At 42.4% G+C, this 17,731-nt stretch overlaps 2 protein-coding genes and 1 non-coding gene across 3 annotated transcripts; 1 reads left to right on the top strand and 2 right to left on the bottom strand.

Moving 5' to 3' along the window:
• The first annotated feature begins 3,411 nt into the window (after window positions 1-3,411).
• TRNAA-UGC (transfer RNA alanine (anticodon UGC)) lies at window positions 3,412-3,484 on the top strand. The gene has a single exon. It is a non-coding gene; the product is annotated as a tRNA-Ala (tRNA).
• A 1,973-nt stretch (window positions 3,485-5,457) lies between these two features.
• LOC115685987 (bifunctional 3-dehydroquinate dehydratase/shikimate dehydrogenase, chloroplastic-like) lies at window positions 5,458-9,390 on the bottom strand. The gene is made up of 11 exons (XM_030611154.2): window positions 9,236-9,390; window positions 8,845-9,080; window positions 8,046-8,151; window positions 7,685-7,903; window positions 7,254-7,603; window positions 7,072-7,135; window positions 6,884-6,989; window positions 6,661-6,801; window positions 6,170-6,318; window positions 5,783-5,945; window positions 5,458-5,686 (listed from the first exon to the last, which is right to left on the bottom strand). The coding sequence occupies exons 1-11, from the start codon at window positions 9,248-9,250 to the stop codon at window positions 5,643-5,645; spliced, it is 1,593 nt and encodes a 530-aa protein (XP_030467014.1). The 5' UTR covers window positions 9,251-9,390; the 3' UTR covers window positions 5,458-5,642.
• A 5,295-nt stretch (window positions 9,391-14,685) lies between these two features.
• On the bottom strand, window positions 14,686-17,635 carry LOC115685988 (superoxide dismutase [Cu-Zn] 1). Its single transcript, XM_030611155.2, has 8 exons — window positions 17,480-17,635; window positions 16,697-16,788; window positions 16,498-16,599; window positions 16,253-16,348; window positions 15,973-16,004; window positions 15,768-15,843; window positions 15,338-15,391; window positions 14,686-14,963 (listed from the first exon to the last, which is right to left on the bottom strand). Exons 2-8 carry the CDS (start codon window positions 16,770-16,772, stop codon window positions 14,941-14,943), a joined length of 459 nt encoding a protein of 152 aa, XP_030467015.1. The 5' UTR covers window positions 16,773-16,788; window positions 17,480-17,635; the 3' UTR covers window positions 14,686-14,940.
• Between the last annotated feature and the right edge of the window lie 96 nt (window positions 17,636-17,731).

The raw sequence follows: 17,731 nt of genomic DNA on the forward strand, positions 1-17,731 counted from the left end.
CTATATATAGATATATAATATATAGAGAGAGAGAGAGGAGAGAGCAGAGGAAAGAAAGAGCAGTTGGCGCTTCCTTCGCTCGTCTGCCTCTATTCAAGAAGAGGAAGAAGAAGATGCGGACGGGGAAGAAGAAGAAGAACGTTAGATGATGATGCTGGTTCGAAAATTCGCTCCCCCCCTCTTTTTCTTTTTCTTTTTTTCCTCTTTTCTGTTTCTTTTTCTTTCCGTATTTCGACCCACAATTTTTTTTTCTAGAAATTCCGGAAAATATAAATATGGGCCAAAATTGGTCAGAGGCCTAGGAGATGCATTGCGTTGGCCCAAGTCGACCCCCCTCTTCAGTCTCGTCAGGAAGAAAATTTAGGTGGGGGGAGTGAGTGCAAGATATAAAACAATATTCTCCATCGTGATTCTTCCTCCTCCTCTAATTTTTGGAAGTCACGATGTCAAATTTAGCGATACGTATGTATGTGCGGCGTGTTCCCCGATTAGAGCTCGGGGGCTCCCGATATTCGGTGGAGATTTATCGAATGTCGTGGCGCGTCATCGCCGCGCCGCGAAATAATTGGCCTCTGCTCTTTCGTTGTGTCTGCAATTTCTTGCGGGATCGAGATCGATGTGAATCGACTTGAGACGACGTGTGTCCCCTTGCTTTTAGAAAATGCTCTTGGAAATTGTAGGTTTAGCCAACAATTATTTCAATTCTCCTTTATTGGAATGAGTTATGGGGTTCTTCTTGGGAGAAGATCTTCTGGGTGCTGATGATTTCGCCCAATTAAATCACGAACATGTGATAGTGATTTGGGAAACTATTTAACTTTCCGATAGATATGGAATATGTATCCAGCACAACACACTATATAAAGTGAGGAACCGATCAAACCGGCCAATGTTAGGCTATTTTCGGTTCTTAAAATTTGGTACCGGTGTATGTCGATCTGGTTCCTAATTTTAAGTGTGGACCGAAACACACGAACCGGACCGATACTTTTTTTATTAGCAAATTAATGATACTTGATCATATTTCATTACACTTTTAGCGTCCTTCTACCGAGATTTTCATTAATTAAAGATTCAAAACACTAAAGAACGAGAGTTTAGACTATGCAATAAACACGTGCAGCCCTGCAAGAAATAAGAGAAAAAGAAGAAAAGAAAGATATCACCGTCAATTCCTAGACCCACACAAGAACCAAACCGACCGGTTTGATTCCAGGTCAGGTGGGCCTATTCCTGATTTCACAAATTAGGAATCGACCCTTCTAGTTTGGTTATCGATCCATTCTAAAACCGATCACCTTTATTACGAAGGTGGCTGTGCAATTAAAAAAAAGGGTTTACTCCCAAGTGATTTGCCTTCATGACGATGGGCTAGCCTATTCCAGGAGAACCTCTCTCTAAAGACCCAGTCCGCGTCTCTGGTGCACCAGTGGTTAGGTGGGAGGATTAGCTAGGAGAGGATGCGTCGTCGGATGGGGCAGACCCGCAAGTCTCGTCGTCACTGGGACTCTGCGAGCCACGAGACAAGTCGAAACACCCGCTCCTGCATCTCAAACTCATCGGCATCTTTGTTTATTCACTCATTAAATTCTCGAGATAACAAATATTAGAGCAACCAAGTCGACTTACACGACGTATCATTCTTGAAAGCGAACCTTCTACATTTCATTCCCAATACTATTTAAATTTTCCTTCGGACCATTTAAAATTGATCCTCGCTTTCATAGACTTGAAAGCTAAATTTGTAGAAATCTCAAGTTGGCATATCTTCATTCATTCATTTATTGTTTTCTATACTTTCTTGGATTCAATGAAATCGGCAATTCATCGCGGTGGGGGTTAGGTATAACGTCGAAAGAAGACCGCCAAGCACTTGAACATCAAACTCTCCTTAGATCCTGTCTATCTAATCTGTCTAATTGTTTAGGTAAAGTGACCTCCTCTTCCTTCTTCCTTGTCTGTCTCGTTGACTCGGTCTCAGGTAGGTGTCAGCAACCTCTTCACCAAACTCTCTCTCTCTCTCTAGAGGTCGGTTGGGGCTTTGTGAGAGTGTCCGAATTGATCTCGAGTTCATCGTCCCCAACCGTGCAAGAATCTCTTGTCCTCCTCTTGTTAGAAACTGGGACCATCATGACCTACAGGTGTACACACCTTTTGGTTTGTCTGTGTTTCAGTTATGGAGGTTTCTTGAGTTTCAAATTCCTCACAGATCTTTTCCTAATCCATTCATAATCATGCGCATGTGTTACGTGGGTTCGTCCTTGGTTAGAATCTGTCAAACGGGATTGGGTCGGGTCATAAACAGTCCGATAAAAATTGATCCATTAATCTGTTTATGACCCATTTATTCGTAATGCAAATTTCTCGTCATGTATCCGACTCGACTCATATTACTAAAACACTTCTATATCTAATTCAATCTAAATAAACTTGTTTCTTACGATTTAAAAAAAATTATATTACTGAAATACTACCGTGCAATACCAATCTAGCAGACAATTTTTATATTTTTTTTATCTTTTTTCTTATCGTTTTTAATATTTTATAATATGGAAAACAATACAAGCCAATTTTTAAATTTTTTTAAAATTTTCTTTTTTTTTATCTTTCTTTCTTATCGTTTTTAATATTTTATAATATGGAAAACAATACAAGCCAATATATATATATTTAAAATTTTCTGATTTCTTAATAACCTTTTATTTTATTTCTTTTTTCTTTTCTTTTATGTCCGGCGAGAGTCGCCGGCCATTGGGCAAGGGCCTCGCGGCCCTCACCGGCCGAGGGTGAGAGCCACGAACTACTTAAATGCTCTTCATGATTGATCATATCATATCTCTCGGTTCGGTAGCAACGAAAAGTGATTAGAGTACAGACCTAAAGCTCTTCAAAACGTGAAAAAAAAAGGTGGTAACATCGATTCTTGCCTACTTCAAATTTCTGTACCAACTAATTTCAAAGAGGGTTCTTTTCTTTTCCGCGAACCATTGCCGAGATTGGGCTCGTGATGTTATTCATAGGTGAAGCTCCCTCTCGCAAGTAATCATCGGACAACACAACGACGCACGATATATCGACTGCATCTAATGTTCTGGGGGACACATGCGAACCCGAACGTTGTAAGCACTGTCCGAAAACTGTACCTTTTCGGTCGTCTTGTTGATGAGCCAAACGTTCGAGACCGGTACTTCTCTGTCAAGAAAGCCAGATGCGGAACTGCACTGTCGTTCGGTTATCCGACGGCCGAGCGGGAAGCTGCTGAACGGCGGGCGCAACCAGATTTCCAAGATCTTACGATCGTTCTTCCATGCACGTGTCGTTTCAGTCAACGTGATTGGATTCGCTGCATTAGATTCTGCCGCAAAGACTTCAAGAAATTGTGGGATTCTAAGAAGACGGGGTTCTCAACTTGGGGATGTAGCTCAAACGGTAGAGCGCTCGCTTTGCATGCGAGAGGTACGGGGTTCGATACCCCGCATCTCCATTCATTTTCGCTTGTTTTTTTAATCTATGATTGCTAGTAATAAAACAAGAGTGACCAAACTGCAACTTATGGGCATTAGGGGTTATCGATATCATTGTAATGCAAACAAAACGTCCTTGTAGTCCTCCATGCGTTTTTTATTCGCAATGTGACTAAACATTCCCTTTGGAAGGAAAGATGTTTTCAGTGTGCATGACAAGTTCGATGAAAAATAGGAACGATCACTGACAGTTCAGCTTTTACTGGGAAATAACTTTCGTTAGAGTGAGTTCGGCTTAGATGTGAAAATGACATCCGTCGAGGCTTGTGGCGTCCACATGCTTCTGTTATTTTCAATTTTCTGTCATCTGAAGTGGAGCATGTGGTTAGATTTGAGATTATGACGTTCGATCCTTCTGAATTGACACCATGGCATCACATCGTGCGAGAGTCGATGGGGAAGCATGTCATTGTTAGGAATATGCTGCTTGAGATGCTTATTGCTTCACAGGTGACTATAAATTCAGAAGAATTGCTGGAACAATGGCTTAAGACTGTTTCCTCTAAATTGACAACACACTTCCTAGATGAAGCTGTTCATCCATCAAGTATGAGGTGGGTTATGACTCTTCTAGGTGTGTGTCTCGCTTCTTCTCCCACATTTGCACCTTGAGTTCCGTACAAGTGGAGGCTATCAAGGTTTGGGCCTGGTGCTTCCAAGTTTCTATGATTCGCCAGACATATATTATATTTTGTTCTGTCTCATGTTTCGAAAGCGTGTTCATCCGAGATTATCAGAAGTTCGTATGCTGGACTTTCATGCTCTTATACCTAGTGATGGAAGTTTTGTGGAGTTGAAATATGTGGTAGTCTTGGAATCTGTTATTGCTATGGTCAAGTCAACATTTGATAGGTTGAGTATGCAATCAATGCTTGCCCATCAAACTGGCAACCTCTCAGAGTTTGCTGTTGGCCTTGTGGCAGAACTTTTTGAGGGAAATGCTGACATGGCTGGAGAGCTTCAAGTCGAAGCTCTTATATGCACAAGACATATGCTGCGTATTTAATGGGTGGGGAAGCATCAGTTCCTGCTGCTGCGACTTCGGTTCTGAGATTCATGGTTGACCTTGCAAATATGTGTCCTCCATTTTCTGCTGTTTATAGACGAGCAGAGTTTCTCGAGAGCTGTGTCGACCTTTACTTTTCTTGAGTTCGAGCTGCATATGCAGTGAAGATGGCGAAAGAGCTCTCATTTAAGACCAAAGAGAAGCACTTGAATGATGGTGATGATACCGGTAGCTCGCCCGATACATTTTCTAGCTTGCCTCATGATCAGGAGCAATCAGCTAAAACCTCCATAAGTATGGGAAGCTTCCCTCAAGCCCAAATAATTTCAAAGTTCTGAGGAAACACCTAATCCTTGCAAATTATATGGCCGATAATAACGCTGAAATCAAGATCTCCACATCCCAACAAGATTCAAGCAGATCAGTCCTCGAAGATGACCAGGCTGTTCAAAGCCTTGATGGTGAGATTGTGGACGAGGGGTCACCAACCTCTAGTACAGATGCACCAATCTTCCACGATGTTAAGAATGTGGAATCTAATGCTCATTCTGCTGATATACAGGACTCCCTCTTCATCTCCAGTTATAGCATTGACATCATGGTTGGGAAGTGTCCAAGAGTCCTCTTGTTACTCCATCTATGGAATCCTCTCTCTCTGCTAGAGAATCATCCTAATTATCTATAACTGTTGTTACTAAGGATACATTTAATCAATGGTGTGCAGCAGTTAATGGTTAAGTAATGGAAACCATACAAAATGATGTGCTCTAAGAAGATTTTTTTATGGATCTTCGGTGATCTGATGGAACGACGTATGTCGGCATGGCAAGGTGACTTTAAGTAAACAAAGGCACGACATACGAAGGACAGAAATACGGATATTTCAAAATTCAGATTCATGGCTACAATGTAATGGCTGAGCAGAAATTTTCGTAGAAATTATTAGTAACACCTTCATTGGCTAATTATGAATTCGTACACAGTACTCAAAACAGCTTATCGGAATATGCAAAAATTCGAAGCCGAGGCCTTAACAGAGAGAGATGATTTTTCCAGTCCGGGATGTTCGGTTCAGCCAAAGATCGGAAATTCCTTGGATGGACGCCGTCCTTCTACGCGTGTTTCTCCATGAGTGTCCTAAACAATTCCTCCGGGGCTGAAATAGGACAATGAAAACGAGTTGCTTAGAATTTAGGATTATGAATAGATGACCATAAGCTGAGGTGTAAGAGCTTGGTGTGTATTATCTTACCAGGCAAACCAGTGAAATTCTTATATTGCTCGAAGCCTTGACGGATCAACATTTCCGTTCCATACACAATAACAGCTCCGGTCTCTCTCGCTTCGCGTAAGAGTCTGGTGTCCTTTGGTGTGTAAATGGCGTCAAACACCAGGCAATAATGTTTCAAAGCGTGCTGCAAGGAAAAAATAATCGCGATGCATCAATGTCCAGAAAGCCGCTTCATGCACTTCTATTATTTCCTCCACAGTAAATTTTGTTACAGTTAGTAGTCTGATTAGTCCTGTTAATTCATGTACCCTTCTAGTGCCTGTAGTTGCAAAATTTAGAAGTTGATTCGATTTGCCTTGTAAAAGTCAATCCTCGCAAATATAGAGAGAGAGGAAGCGAAAAGCAAACCTTGGCCATGGGCGTCTCATCAATCTTAGGCTTCATGCCGACAGATGTGGTGTTTGCAAGAACCATGCCTTCTTCAGGGTGGAAGTTCTCGACCTCAGCAAGAGTCATAGCTTGTCCTCCAACCTTTTCGGCAAGCTCTTTGGCCCGCTCTGCAGTACAAAGAACGTGCATTATCGTTCGTTAGGAACTGTTATATAGTTGCTTTATAGAGACAAATTGATTGACGTGTAAATTCAGATGGTCATTGTAGAAACGATCATGTTCCATTATCTGAACAATTTTAGCTGATGATGGAAACGGTGAATTTATCATCACAATTGATAGACCATGTCTCACTAGCTGTCTATCGAAAATAGAAACTCCTATATTTCTCCTCGTATCATCAATTCCTACATGAACTGAAAAGCTCCTAGTCCTACAAGTCACTACGAAGTCCATATTCTCGAGTTCTCTCTGTTTTGGACAGTGAAAGAACAGTGAAGGTTTGTTACCGAATGTCCGATTGGCCACGACAACTCGAGCTCCCTTCTGTGCAGCTCCATAAGCAAGTGACTTGCCCGCACCACCAGCTCCAAGGACAACGAACAGTTTACCAGCTAATGGCGAGGCCCCTGGACTCACCCCATTTAACTCTGCATTAATGGAAACACGATGTCAACGCACCATCTTAAAATTGATTAAAGATTGCATTTGCTTGTAGAATAGATAACGAACCTCTCAAACCATCCTCGATAGCATCAATGGCACCAATGTAATCAGTGTTAAAAGCAGTCAATGTCCCATCAGGCCTTCTCACAATGTTGTTGATAGCCCCAATTTTCTGAGGAAAATTGACAGCGGAATTAGTAATGCAATTTGTCACAGATTAATTCTGCGAATGTTTCTCAAAGATTTTGAGGTACCTTCGCGATCGGGTCAATCTCGTCCATGCACTTGAGTGCAACCTCCTTGTGAGGAATTGTGCAGCTGTATAACAAACAAAGCAGTTACGGATTCTTGGTCAATACTAGTTAAACCTAAGAATTCAAATTTGTTCCTCGAATAGAGCTCCAAAGCTTTTGATCATAGTGATTGAGTTTCGTACCTGCATCCAGAAGCAAAGTCCACAGCTGAATAGGTCTTGAAGAACTTCTCGACATCATCTACCAGAAAATGCAAGTAAACTGCATTGAGGCCAACCGACTTGAATGCGGCATTGAACAGGAGAGGACTCTTGCTGTGACCGACTGGCTTGCCAATGATACCGTACACCTTGGTATCGGGCCTGATGAGCCTAAAGTTGTACAAGTCCAACAAGTCCTTAGCTGTTGGTTGCCCCGGAGCAGATATGGCACCGGCCTCAAGCGCACCATAACTGAGATATCCACCGAATTTGGGGCTAAGTATTCTTGAAATCAAACCCCTCTCACCCATAACTATTCCGATTATTGGAATCTGCAAAAGAGCAATTACTCATTAGAAGAGAAGCAACATCGTTAAATCAATCGGGGAGTAAGAGGAGGGAATGTTTCTTACTTGAGAATGGACGGTTATCTGGAAAATCCGTGCACAATCTGTAATGTCTAGTGCTGTCGTCGCAATTTTGGCTATATCAGCACCGGTAGCTTGGATTCTCGCCACGAGATTGCCAATGGCCTCAGCCGACGGAGTGTTGTGAAAGTTGTGTGAAGACACGATGACCTTAAAGTTGTCGGGCTTCTTTCCATGAATGGAATTGTTGAAGTCATAAGCAACCTGCACGAGGAGTATTTACCATATTGTCAGTTTACATACTTCTTTGAAGATGTTAAGGTAAGTAAACTTTCCCAAAGTGCATCATCTACAATATGGCAATGACTCGAGTTATTCCAGGGGAGAGTAGTTGGATGGTAATTACCTCGAGCTCAACGTCGATGTAATGAGCTCCAAGCTGCATTGCCAACCGAAGAGCATCTTGTCTCTTGCCTTCATCGCCTTCGTACTGACCACCTTCCCAGACCGGCCTGTAATGTACCCCAAAGCGGACACATGAAGAAGAAGCTCATGCAACAGAGTTTGCTAATAAGCAAGTCATTAACACACTCAATGCCGTAAAACGGGAAACTTTTACAAACGAGTCTATCTCGAGCGGAAGTAGTCTAAAAACTGACATATCGTATTATCGTATCAATGATTTGGTTTTGTTTTTCAATTCAAACTGCAGTTTTAGAGAGTGTTTAATTTTCAGAATCAGCAAGTGCCCTAAGGAACAAGATCGACAGAGTCATGAATTGCTAGTATGCAACAGGGCCAAAATGAGCCAGGAAAGGGCGCTCAAGAGATTGGCTCATTCTAAGGAGTCATACAAGTAGGTCCACATGAGTTCCGATTGACCAAGTCCGCTATTTAAATTTGAGCTACCATTCCAACGACCCTCTTTTAGGAATAAGACCAATCCTAGGATACAATTGCGCTTCCAGGATTAGTTTACTGGCATACTGTAAATGCTCCTTTAAACAACCAACTGCTTATCTCCCTCACTCCATCTAACTAACAGATGCACTCTAGCTTCCTTCTGCAGAGAATTTGCACTAATCCTAGAGGACTACAGTGAAGAGAAGATGCGGATGCGGTCTTATTGCTGTACTTAAGAGTCCCTGCCTAGCGTCGAGAAAACATGACAAGTTTCAAGAAATTCAAGAGTTTTCAGGAATCACCTGTAGGTGACAAGAGTGGGAAGAGGGGACTGCTTGATGAGGATATCGAGGTCCTGGAGAGGATTGAAGTTCCTCAGGCAGTCAAGGCGGATCTCCACGAGGTCGGCCCCAATCTCCTTGGCCTTCCTCATCTCGATCAGCATCTGGTCGACCGTGGTGCCCATCAGCGGCGTGCACAGCAGCGTCGGGCTGCTCAGGACTCCGCTCGTGCTCGTTTGGAGATCCGAAGTAGTGAACTGTACCGACATCACCCGCCAAAAAAAGAACACACCCACACACACCCAACATAAAAAGCAACAAGACCCGGGATCAGAATCGGGAAAACGAACTCGAGAAACTAACGCATTCGACCGCCGGACGGAACCGAAAAACGAGAGGAAAGAAAACGTACCGGAAGGCTGCCCATCGTTGGAGATCAAAGCTAGGAGTGACTCGAGTCTTGTTCAGCTGCTCAGGGTTGTCTATATTATGCAAGGAAAAGTGAGTGAAAGGCTCGTGTCTAGCAGCTTATATAGTTGCATATACTTAAATGGGACACCCACATAGTCATTTAATGTCGAGTGTATGTGTGCAACAATTGATTTCTTTTTACCTATTTTAATTCCTCGGGGAATCTGCATGGAGAAAGGTAGCAGCAGCCTGAAAGTTTGAAAGTTGGGTGACAAGAGAGCCTTCTGACCAGGCATCAGCAGAATTAGGTGACAGCTTCTCTTCAGGATTCATTAGAAGTTTAGGTGTAACTGGTCTCTCTCTCTCTCTCTCTCTCTCTCTCTCTCTCTCTCTCTCTGTGAAGACAGTCTACTGAACTACGGACAGGGTTTGAGGTCAATGAATGTGTATATTATGCTGTCAAAATTCAATAGAAGACCGGTTTTACTTCATGATGAAAGAAATGAAAAAGAAGAGAAGATCAACAAGCAAAGAACTAGACTGACGGAACCCGTGTCCGATTTCTTAGGGGGTGATTGAACCGACCGGGCAAATATTGCCCCGGGGGATCGTTCTGCTGGATCGAGCCAACTGCACATAAGAAAAAGATTTGCGAGACCCGCCGTACATGCCTCTGGATTTTTTTAGAGATAATGATACAAACAGTCCCTGAACTTTGGTCCGGTGTGCAATTTGGCCCCCGAATTTTTAATTTGTTCGATGTAGTCCCTGAACTTTTAATTTGTTCGATGTGGTCCATGAAGTTTTGGTACATGTTCAATTTAGTTCTTGTACTATACGAAAAATGTTCAACGTAGTCATTTTCATTAAAATATTTCTTATTTTTTTTTATTTTTTGTTTGGGGGAAAAGGAGGAGATCGATTTGTTGAAAACAAGAAATGGCAGTGAAGCGAAGGAGAAGGATTAGGTAGTTGGGGCCCACAGAGCCACACGCACAAGGGTAGGAAGGGGGGAGGTGGGGGAGGGGTGTCGTGCTTGTGCCCACCTAAGTTTCTGGGCTCGTCCGAATTAATCGCCGAGGAATTGAAATGGAACGCGCCGGATCGCGGCTCGGTCACGGTCGCGGTCGCCACCCCCGCGCACGCGCGTCGATCCGATTAAATACTAATCGCGGGGGAAACGAGCGTTTGCAAACGCTAGAATTCGATGATGAAAAGAGAAAAAAAAACTTGCGCATCAAATTAATACGCCATCTCATCAGCACTCGCCAAGTAGTTCCTTTGGAATAAAACCCCGGTCGCGGTTGAGCGGCATCGTGGAGGGTCGGAGCGGATTCGACTCGACGCCCCGGGGCCTCGTGGGCCGTGCCCGCCCCATGCCCGCCCGTGCGCGCGCGTCCGCATTTCGCAATAGCCGTCCTCCCGTGTCGCTAGCGCTACAGCTGCCCCGCCCTCAATAGCTCCACCCTAGGTTCGGGTCCCCTTCATCGAACCTGGACACGAACACAGGATCATAGTTGTCTCCATCAGTCACGAGTTGGCACGATGAATTCATTGCGCTTGGGTCCAAATCATGGGACTAACTTTTTCTCGAGACAAGTGCATTGAAAGTACTGAAACTTGTCACGAAAGTATAATTAGATACTAAAACTTTTAAAAAGTATAATTAAATCTCAAAATTTATCACGAAAGTGCAATTAACTCCTAAAATTTTCAACAAGTGCAATCAAGTCTTAAAATTTGTTAAATTGATCTAATCAAGTCATTCCGTTGATTGCATTTTTGAATGTTTTAGGATTCGATTGCACTTTTGTGACAAGTTTTGTGACTCGATTGCACTTTTTGAAAGTTTTAAGACTCAAATGCATTTTCGCGATAAGTTTTAAAATTTTCAGTGCACTTACCTCTATTTTTAATATGTTAGAGAGAGAGATGTACAGGAGCCTGCAATGACGGCGAAGCAATTGGCAATCAAGCAAAGATTACTTGCTGTATCAGGCTAATCTAATTATTTAGGCTAGTTAAGAAAAATAGGGAAAAACAATATTTTTACTTGACAAATGAAGTGTTGGAAAGAAAGTGGAAAATATATTTGAGGTGTTTTCCTTCTATCCAGATATTTGACATGATAAATGAAGGCAAAGTATAATGTTTGAATTGTTCATGAAATTTCTTCATTGGTTATTTACTCATTAAACCCTGAAATTTTGTCATTTTACCCTATAAATATAAAGACAATCGATAAAGTTTATCCTTTTATATCGATGTCATTATTCGTCCAATTCGAGTAAATTTAGATGAGCGTCTTTTTTTCCCGTCCGGATGTCGTGAATTTTGCTAACCGCAGGAAGTTTTGGTGCTATGAGAAACATTCATTAAATTTTTCCCAACAACGAATTTTTTCGAAAGGTATACGTCGATAATGAACGAGTTTTCGCAGAGCGTAAGATTATTGCGATGGCGAATATTGATCGCTCAACGAAAAATTCATCCCTAAGTAAACATACCAAGGAGTGACAAATCGGTCCCTCCATGATTTCCAATGGGCATATACCAGCACATGATGATTGAATTGCCGTACGAAGCTCACAAAATGTTCATCGACCGTCCTTTATTCCCAGAAAAGTATACACAACCTCGTTGCATTTACTGCATTCCTCTACAATCCGCTTGCGCACTAATACATCATTCGGATCGGGAGGGCTAATTGAACACAATATCGGGGACTTTGCGCGCCCCGTCGGCGCATCCACAGACGCAGAGGCCGGCCGTGCACTGGTCGACGGTGCAACCGCGGCACCCGGCGATGTAGTCGCTGGGGCGCTGACACTGCGCTGGCTTCTCATCGGACGGTTCCACCCTCGCCTCGATTCCACGCATCAAATCTGCCCACCAATCGACGACGGCACGATTACGAACAAATCAGAGCGCTCAAAGAAAAGGTAAAAAAAAAAAAATTTCATAAGCATGGAGATGTAAATATGGAGAGGAGCAAGAGGGATGTAGAAGATGGTGCAATGAGCAGCGGAGTCACCAAGAAGGCCAACTTGAGATGTGATCATCTCAGTTTTTTTTTCCCTCTTTTCCTTTGCTCCTGCGGGCGTTGAAGTACGGTCTTCTTCTCCGCTATGGAGGGTGTGATTTATATGCGTCGTAATGCTCTGAAACGGGCGGTATCATAATGGCTATGCCTCTTCTGCGTTAGGGCAAATCGTGGCGACGAGGGAAACTAAGCAAGATCTCTTGCTCGAGGGGATCTATCGGGATCGGTCTATTGATTAGTGAACTTTGACTCGATGTGTGACGTGGTCCATGAACTTTGAAGTTGTTCAATATGGTCCCCGAACTTTAACTCGATGTGCAATGTCACGTGGTCCATGGACTTATTGTGCACATTCAATTTAGTTATTGGACTGTATGAAAATGTTCATTGTTATCATTCCGTTAATTCAAGTTCAGGAACAACATTGAACATTAAAAACTCAAGGAAGACGGCGCACGTCGAGCTAAAATTCAGGGATCACATCAAACAAATTTAAAGTTCATGGATCACGTTACATATTTGGATAAAGTTTCTGAACCGTTTGTGTCGTTTCCCATCATTAGGCTGGTATTGAAATGCTTTTCGGGGCGCATGATCCCCCAGTGCTGTGGTCATAACGGCATGTTCTTCACGAATTTGTCCCTGGATTGAAGGAAGGGGCTAGCGCGGAGATTGTATGTAATATATGGGCCCAACACATAGATCTTTGTAAAACCCAGCCCATTCCCTAAAGCCCAAGCCCAAGCCCGAGCCATCTTATATTTGGGGTGGGGGGTGGCAAGAGAAATTCTTTGCATGCGTAACCGATCCAGACGTCCCGACAAGCCGAATCAAGTTCCGAATTATAACGCCTAGTAAGTATCCAAGTCTATTATTTTTGTCTAATATGAGTAATTTTAGAATTTAGGTCTTAAATTTGGAGTTGTGTGACAGTTGGATTGCGAGGTTCGATTGAGGAGCTATTGAGCTTTAGATTTATATGGAAATGGTTTATAAAGGCATTATGGAGCCGTGGGTTTGATGAAAATTGATTCCGAAGTATGGTTTAATCGGAATAGTCAAATGACGAAAATGGAGCTGTAGGATCCTGAATGATATGCTTTATTTCATGCCATCTTCGTAGCTTCGGAATTGTCAAATGATGTACATCGAGGGATATCTAAAAATTGGAATAGATAGCATGAACACGTGGATAGAATTGCATGAATTGCACATATCTACCAAGGAAGCACGAGAAGTGCCTACATTTGTAAATAGATCTTTCCCAAGAAACGGAAGAGAGGCGTAGCCAAGGATGTTCGTGGGTTGGGGTTTCGGTGAGCTAAATACAAACCTACTCTTAATAACAAAAGAAAGTTAATTCAAGTTTACAGGAACGAAATACGGTGGATAAGTGAGCGTGAAATCCCACCCGATTGGCCCGCCGTAGTTGTTGTCTACTAATGCCTTTTTTTACCATCTTACCCTTCCCTTCCGGGTCAGGCATGTCGAGGGCATTAGTGAAAATGGAATCTTTATTTTATTTTATTTTTAGGGAATCACTTGACCAGGTTCTCGATGAAAATGAAATCTTTATTTATTTTTTTGGGAGGGAATCACTTGACCAGGTTCTCGACCAATTAATCTTATGCTGCTATAACTGCAACATCGAGCACAGTAAAGTGTTGATTTCTCACGGTCATAATATTGGCTGTCGTTGCTATACAATCTTCATGGAGGATTTTCTCGACAACTTTCTTTTTGGTCCTTTTCTCTGCCTTTTTTTTAATTAACATTTTTTTAAATTAATTATTTTTAAGAGTATTTACTTATTATATTATGAATTCTCTTTTGTCCCATAAAGAAAAAAGATTAAAAAAAAGAGAGAAGAGAAAAGGAAAAATAAAAATAATTCCTTTTCTCTTTTTTGATCTTTTTCTTTCATTGGTCCAATCAACTTTCATTGGTCCATGCTTTTCAAGGACCCCCGATGTTGGCTTGACTGCAAAAATTGTGCTTCGGCACTTATTTTTCAGGTCAAGTGTAACCATTGCAGAGCGGTCCTCGACTCAATATACTTGTTTCTATGAGTGAGTTTGTTTACTCTTTGGAAGTAAAAAAAGTTTTTTTATTTTTTGGCTTTCTCAAATATAATTCAAGTTAGTATTTAGATTTTAAAAATTATGAAAAGAATATGTTTGAATGTATGTGTCAGCATTAATGCACCCATGCCTGGCATAAATGGAAACTCGCCTCGTTGCTGAGACTGGGAGCTTGGCTCTCGTCAGCTCATGGCGTTAGAGCACCGAATGAGAGAGCTCCTTTTCGGTTTCCTACAGAACAAATCAAGTGAATATGTGCCTGGCCTTATAGAGAGCATCAACAGTGAAGCCATCAGCACATAATGCAGAAGAGCTAGAGACGAAAAATTAACCACAGAAGCCATGCTAAAATGGCAGATGACCGAAACGTAGACAAATCCAAATCCAGGTGACATCATAGTTAACAGCCTCCATGTGTTCTCAGTATGGGAGATGACAGCCAATACCAAAAAGCACATCGACTGAAAGAGTTTTAACCAAAAACAGACACTGTGAAAATATGCTTTTACTCGAGATTCCGACCCCCAAGAGGCTCCTTATGCGTAGCATGCGTTAGGTACTTATGTGGTCGATTGAGGCAGCTCATCCCTGAAGACCAATGATACCTGCACGTGAGAGAAATAAACCACATAAGAATACTTATCTTATGAGTTGGTTAGGAAATACATTATAGGGACTGATCAAATGGCTACCATAGAAGTACATCTGTTCACTCCATTCAACACATCAACTAACGTATAGAGCGTGCCTCCTCGAAAACATACTGTACATCACACAGAATCATGTACCCGAGATAGAGAGAGAGAGAGAGAGAGAGAGAGAGAGGAGAGAAGGGTTAACTAAGCACACGCCTTAAGTACATACACTAATCATCCCGGTAGTACAGAAAAAGCCTTTCGATGGAGAAACAGGGACACTTATCCGCATTACATGCATCAACACTTATCATTGTGTCAGATGATCAAAAAAATCTACTCACCGCAAGCAACTCTGCCACCAGCATTTCCAGTTGTTTTGCTAAGCTCATGTCCACCTGCAAAAACAAAACAAAGATCATCAAAGCATCAAACACAACAGTCAATTGTTCTATAGTTCCACTTTTCAAATCACCACCTGCTCAAAATTTAAGCTCAAGCTATCAATAAAACAAGCAGAAGTTCGAACTGACCACAATAGAAACAAACAAAAATTGCTACGTAAATCAACAACCAATCAGTTTGCCACAAACACAAATTAATCCTCTACTTAACTTCCTCAAGATTCCACCTAGATCTCCTATAAGGCTTTCAATCAAATAACCAGATTAGATAACATCCATAAAGACTAGTACACAGAAAGGTCATATTTCTCATGTAAGCAGATTATCCAGTCAGCATAAAGTTTTTTACAGAGAAAATTTCAAAAATTACCCTTGCCAAGATCATCAGGATCTGCATGGACAACCACAGCCCTTCCAACAATTGAATTAGGTCCAGTGAGAGGAATCTGAAAAGGTAGACATGTCTATTAGGACATTATCCAACACTCTAGCCAGATGCGCCCGAAATTTAAGAAGAATAAGCAGATGAAAACAGAGAAGGGAGAAAAGGAAATGATTCAGGGGCAAAAACAGACCTGCTTGTCAATAATGGTGAAAGTAGCAGTACCTGGAAAAGAAAGCAAAAATATATCAACCCTTACATAGCAGCACAAACTAAAACAGTAATCAGATATAGGTCAATCCTGATTTCCAAAAGCCTGTTGATGACATGCAAGACATGTATCAATAATAAACCAATGAAAAGCCAATACTGATACAATGTAGGGACGTCATGAAATACAATCCATGAAACCACTCGTGCTGCAACAATTATTGCCACAACCAATGGAGTAATTAGACAATAACAGACATTACCGTCATCACCAACAGTCACATTTCCCAGATCACCAGCATGACGATTCTCATCTTCAGGGGCACCATGCTCCTTACCAGCAGGATTGAAATGGGGTCCTGAAACAAAGTAATCACAGCGGATCATAGTTAGAATGCATCCTGTATCTTGCGCTACATATGAGAAAAAGAATGTCAAACACGTGTACAAACATCAGGAATACGTAAATAATCGAAAATCAACATGAGAGTTTTCTTCCAATCAGTACCGGTTGACATGCAACCATTCGTTGTGTCCCCGAGAGCATGAACATGGAAACCATGAATCCCGGGCTTGAGGCCAGAAAGGCTTCCGGTCACCGTGGTTGGGGCTGCACGTCATCACAACAGACAAAACTAGACGATTATGATTAACCACACGAAGAAGCAAGGACCAAGACCATTCAGCACATCGCGCGGTAAGCTTACCATCTCCTTCTTGGGTGAAGTAGATAGTGCCGGTGACACCTTCGCTACTTCCAAGAACAGCAACGGCCTTCACCATTCTTTTTCTTTGTGATCTAAAGACCAATAACGCTTCGGATCATTAATCACATCACAGTAACACCATAACATCGGAAAGAGATTGACATAACCGCATCCAATCAAAGATAATTTTCGATCCGCCGCAACCAGACTTTGCACAAACACAGCCAAAAGGCGAGGAACGAGAAACAAAATCTGCAGTCGGCATCAGCGTTACTTTCGATACTCTCGCTATGGTCATCTGCTAAAGTTCGACGCATCATGACCGACACCGCAGCAGGTGTCTGGCAAGCCACGCTTCGAAAATTGACCGACGCAATTGATACAGTAAACGAAACACATCGAATGCAAGTAACTTAAATCACTTCCTGCGACTGCATTGGTTTCGAAAAATACTGAAGAACCGTAAAAGAGAGTCGGACAGCAAAAGCTACATAAAATCAAGCACTGGCTCAGCTAACAGGTAAAGACGATCATCTGCACACGTAACTCTCTCTCTCTCTCTCGATCGATCGATTGACAATCAGGCTCCCATCGGTAACCTCAGCTCCGGCGGGGAAACCGGCAGCTCGATCTCCGATCGAGGCGATTCCGATCAAGTGAAAACGGCAGAACAGGAACAGGAAGCAACTCGTGCGCAGGTGCTAGTCGTACTAGTCCGGTATCACGAACAGAGATTTTTTTGCGCGGAGTTTGGACGTCGAGAAGAGGAGAGATTCAACCTACCTCAGGGCACCCCTTCGGATAGACAGAGAGAGACAGAGAGAGCTTGTCGCAGTGTACGCAGGCGGAGAGAGAGAGGCGATGAGTGTTAGAGCGCAGCAAGAGAGAGATAGAGTTTTTGTTGAGAGCGGAGAGAGAGTGGCACGAGCTTCTAGAGTTTTCTCCCACCGAAGCGGGCAAGTTCACTTGTCGCGTCATTATCTGCCCAGGGAAAAAAAAAAAAAAATTTGTCCGGTGAAAAACCGGATTTTTCAA

The sequence above is a fragment of the Syzygium oleosum genome, unplaced genomic scaffold (assembly GCF_021117445.2).
Source record: "Syzygium oleosum isolate NSW1041296 unplaced genomic scaffold, Sole_v2.1 Sole_v2.06, whole genome shotgun sequence".
NCBI classification, from domain to species: Eukaryota; Viridiplantae; Streptophyta; class Magnoliopsida; order Myrtales; family Myrtaceae; genus Syzygium; species Syzygium oleosum.

Coding starts and splice junctions, on each gene's coding strand:
- LOC115685988 (XM_030611155.2), bottom strand. CDS start 16,772: ATGGTGAAGGCCGTTGCTGTTCTTGGAAGTAGCGAAGGTGTCACCGGC. Junction 15,844..15,972: donor TCACCATTATTGACAAGCAG/GTCTGTTTTTGC, acceptor CTACCTTTTCAG/ATTCCTCTCACTGGACCTAA. Junction 15,392..15,767: donor TCCTGATGATCTTGGCAAGG/GTAATTTTTGAA, acceptor TTGTTTTTGCAG/GTGGACATGAGCTTAGCAAA.
- LOC115685987 (XM_030611154.2), bottom strand. Junction 7,904..8,045: donor ACATCGACGTTGAGCTCGAG/GTAATTACCATC, acceptor CTCCTCGTGCAG/GTTGCTTATGACTTCAACAA. Junction 7,136..7,253: donor GACTTTGCTTCTGGATGCAG/GTACGAAACTCA, acceptor TTTGTTATACAG/CTGCACAATTCCTCACAAGG.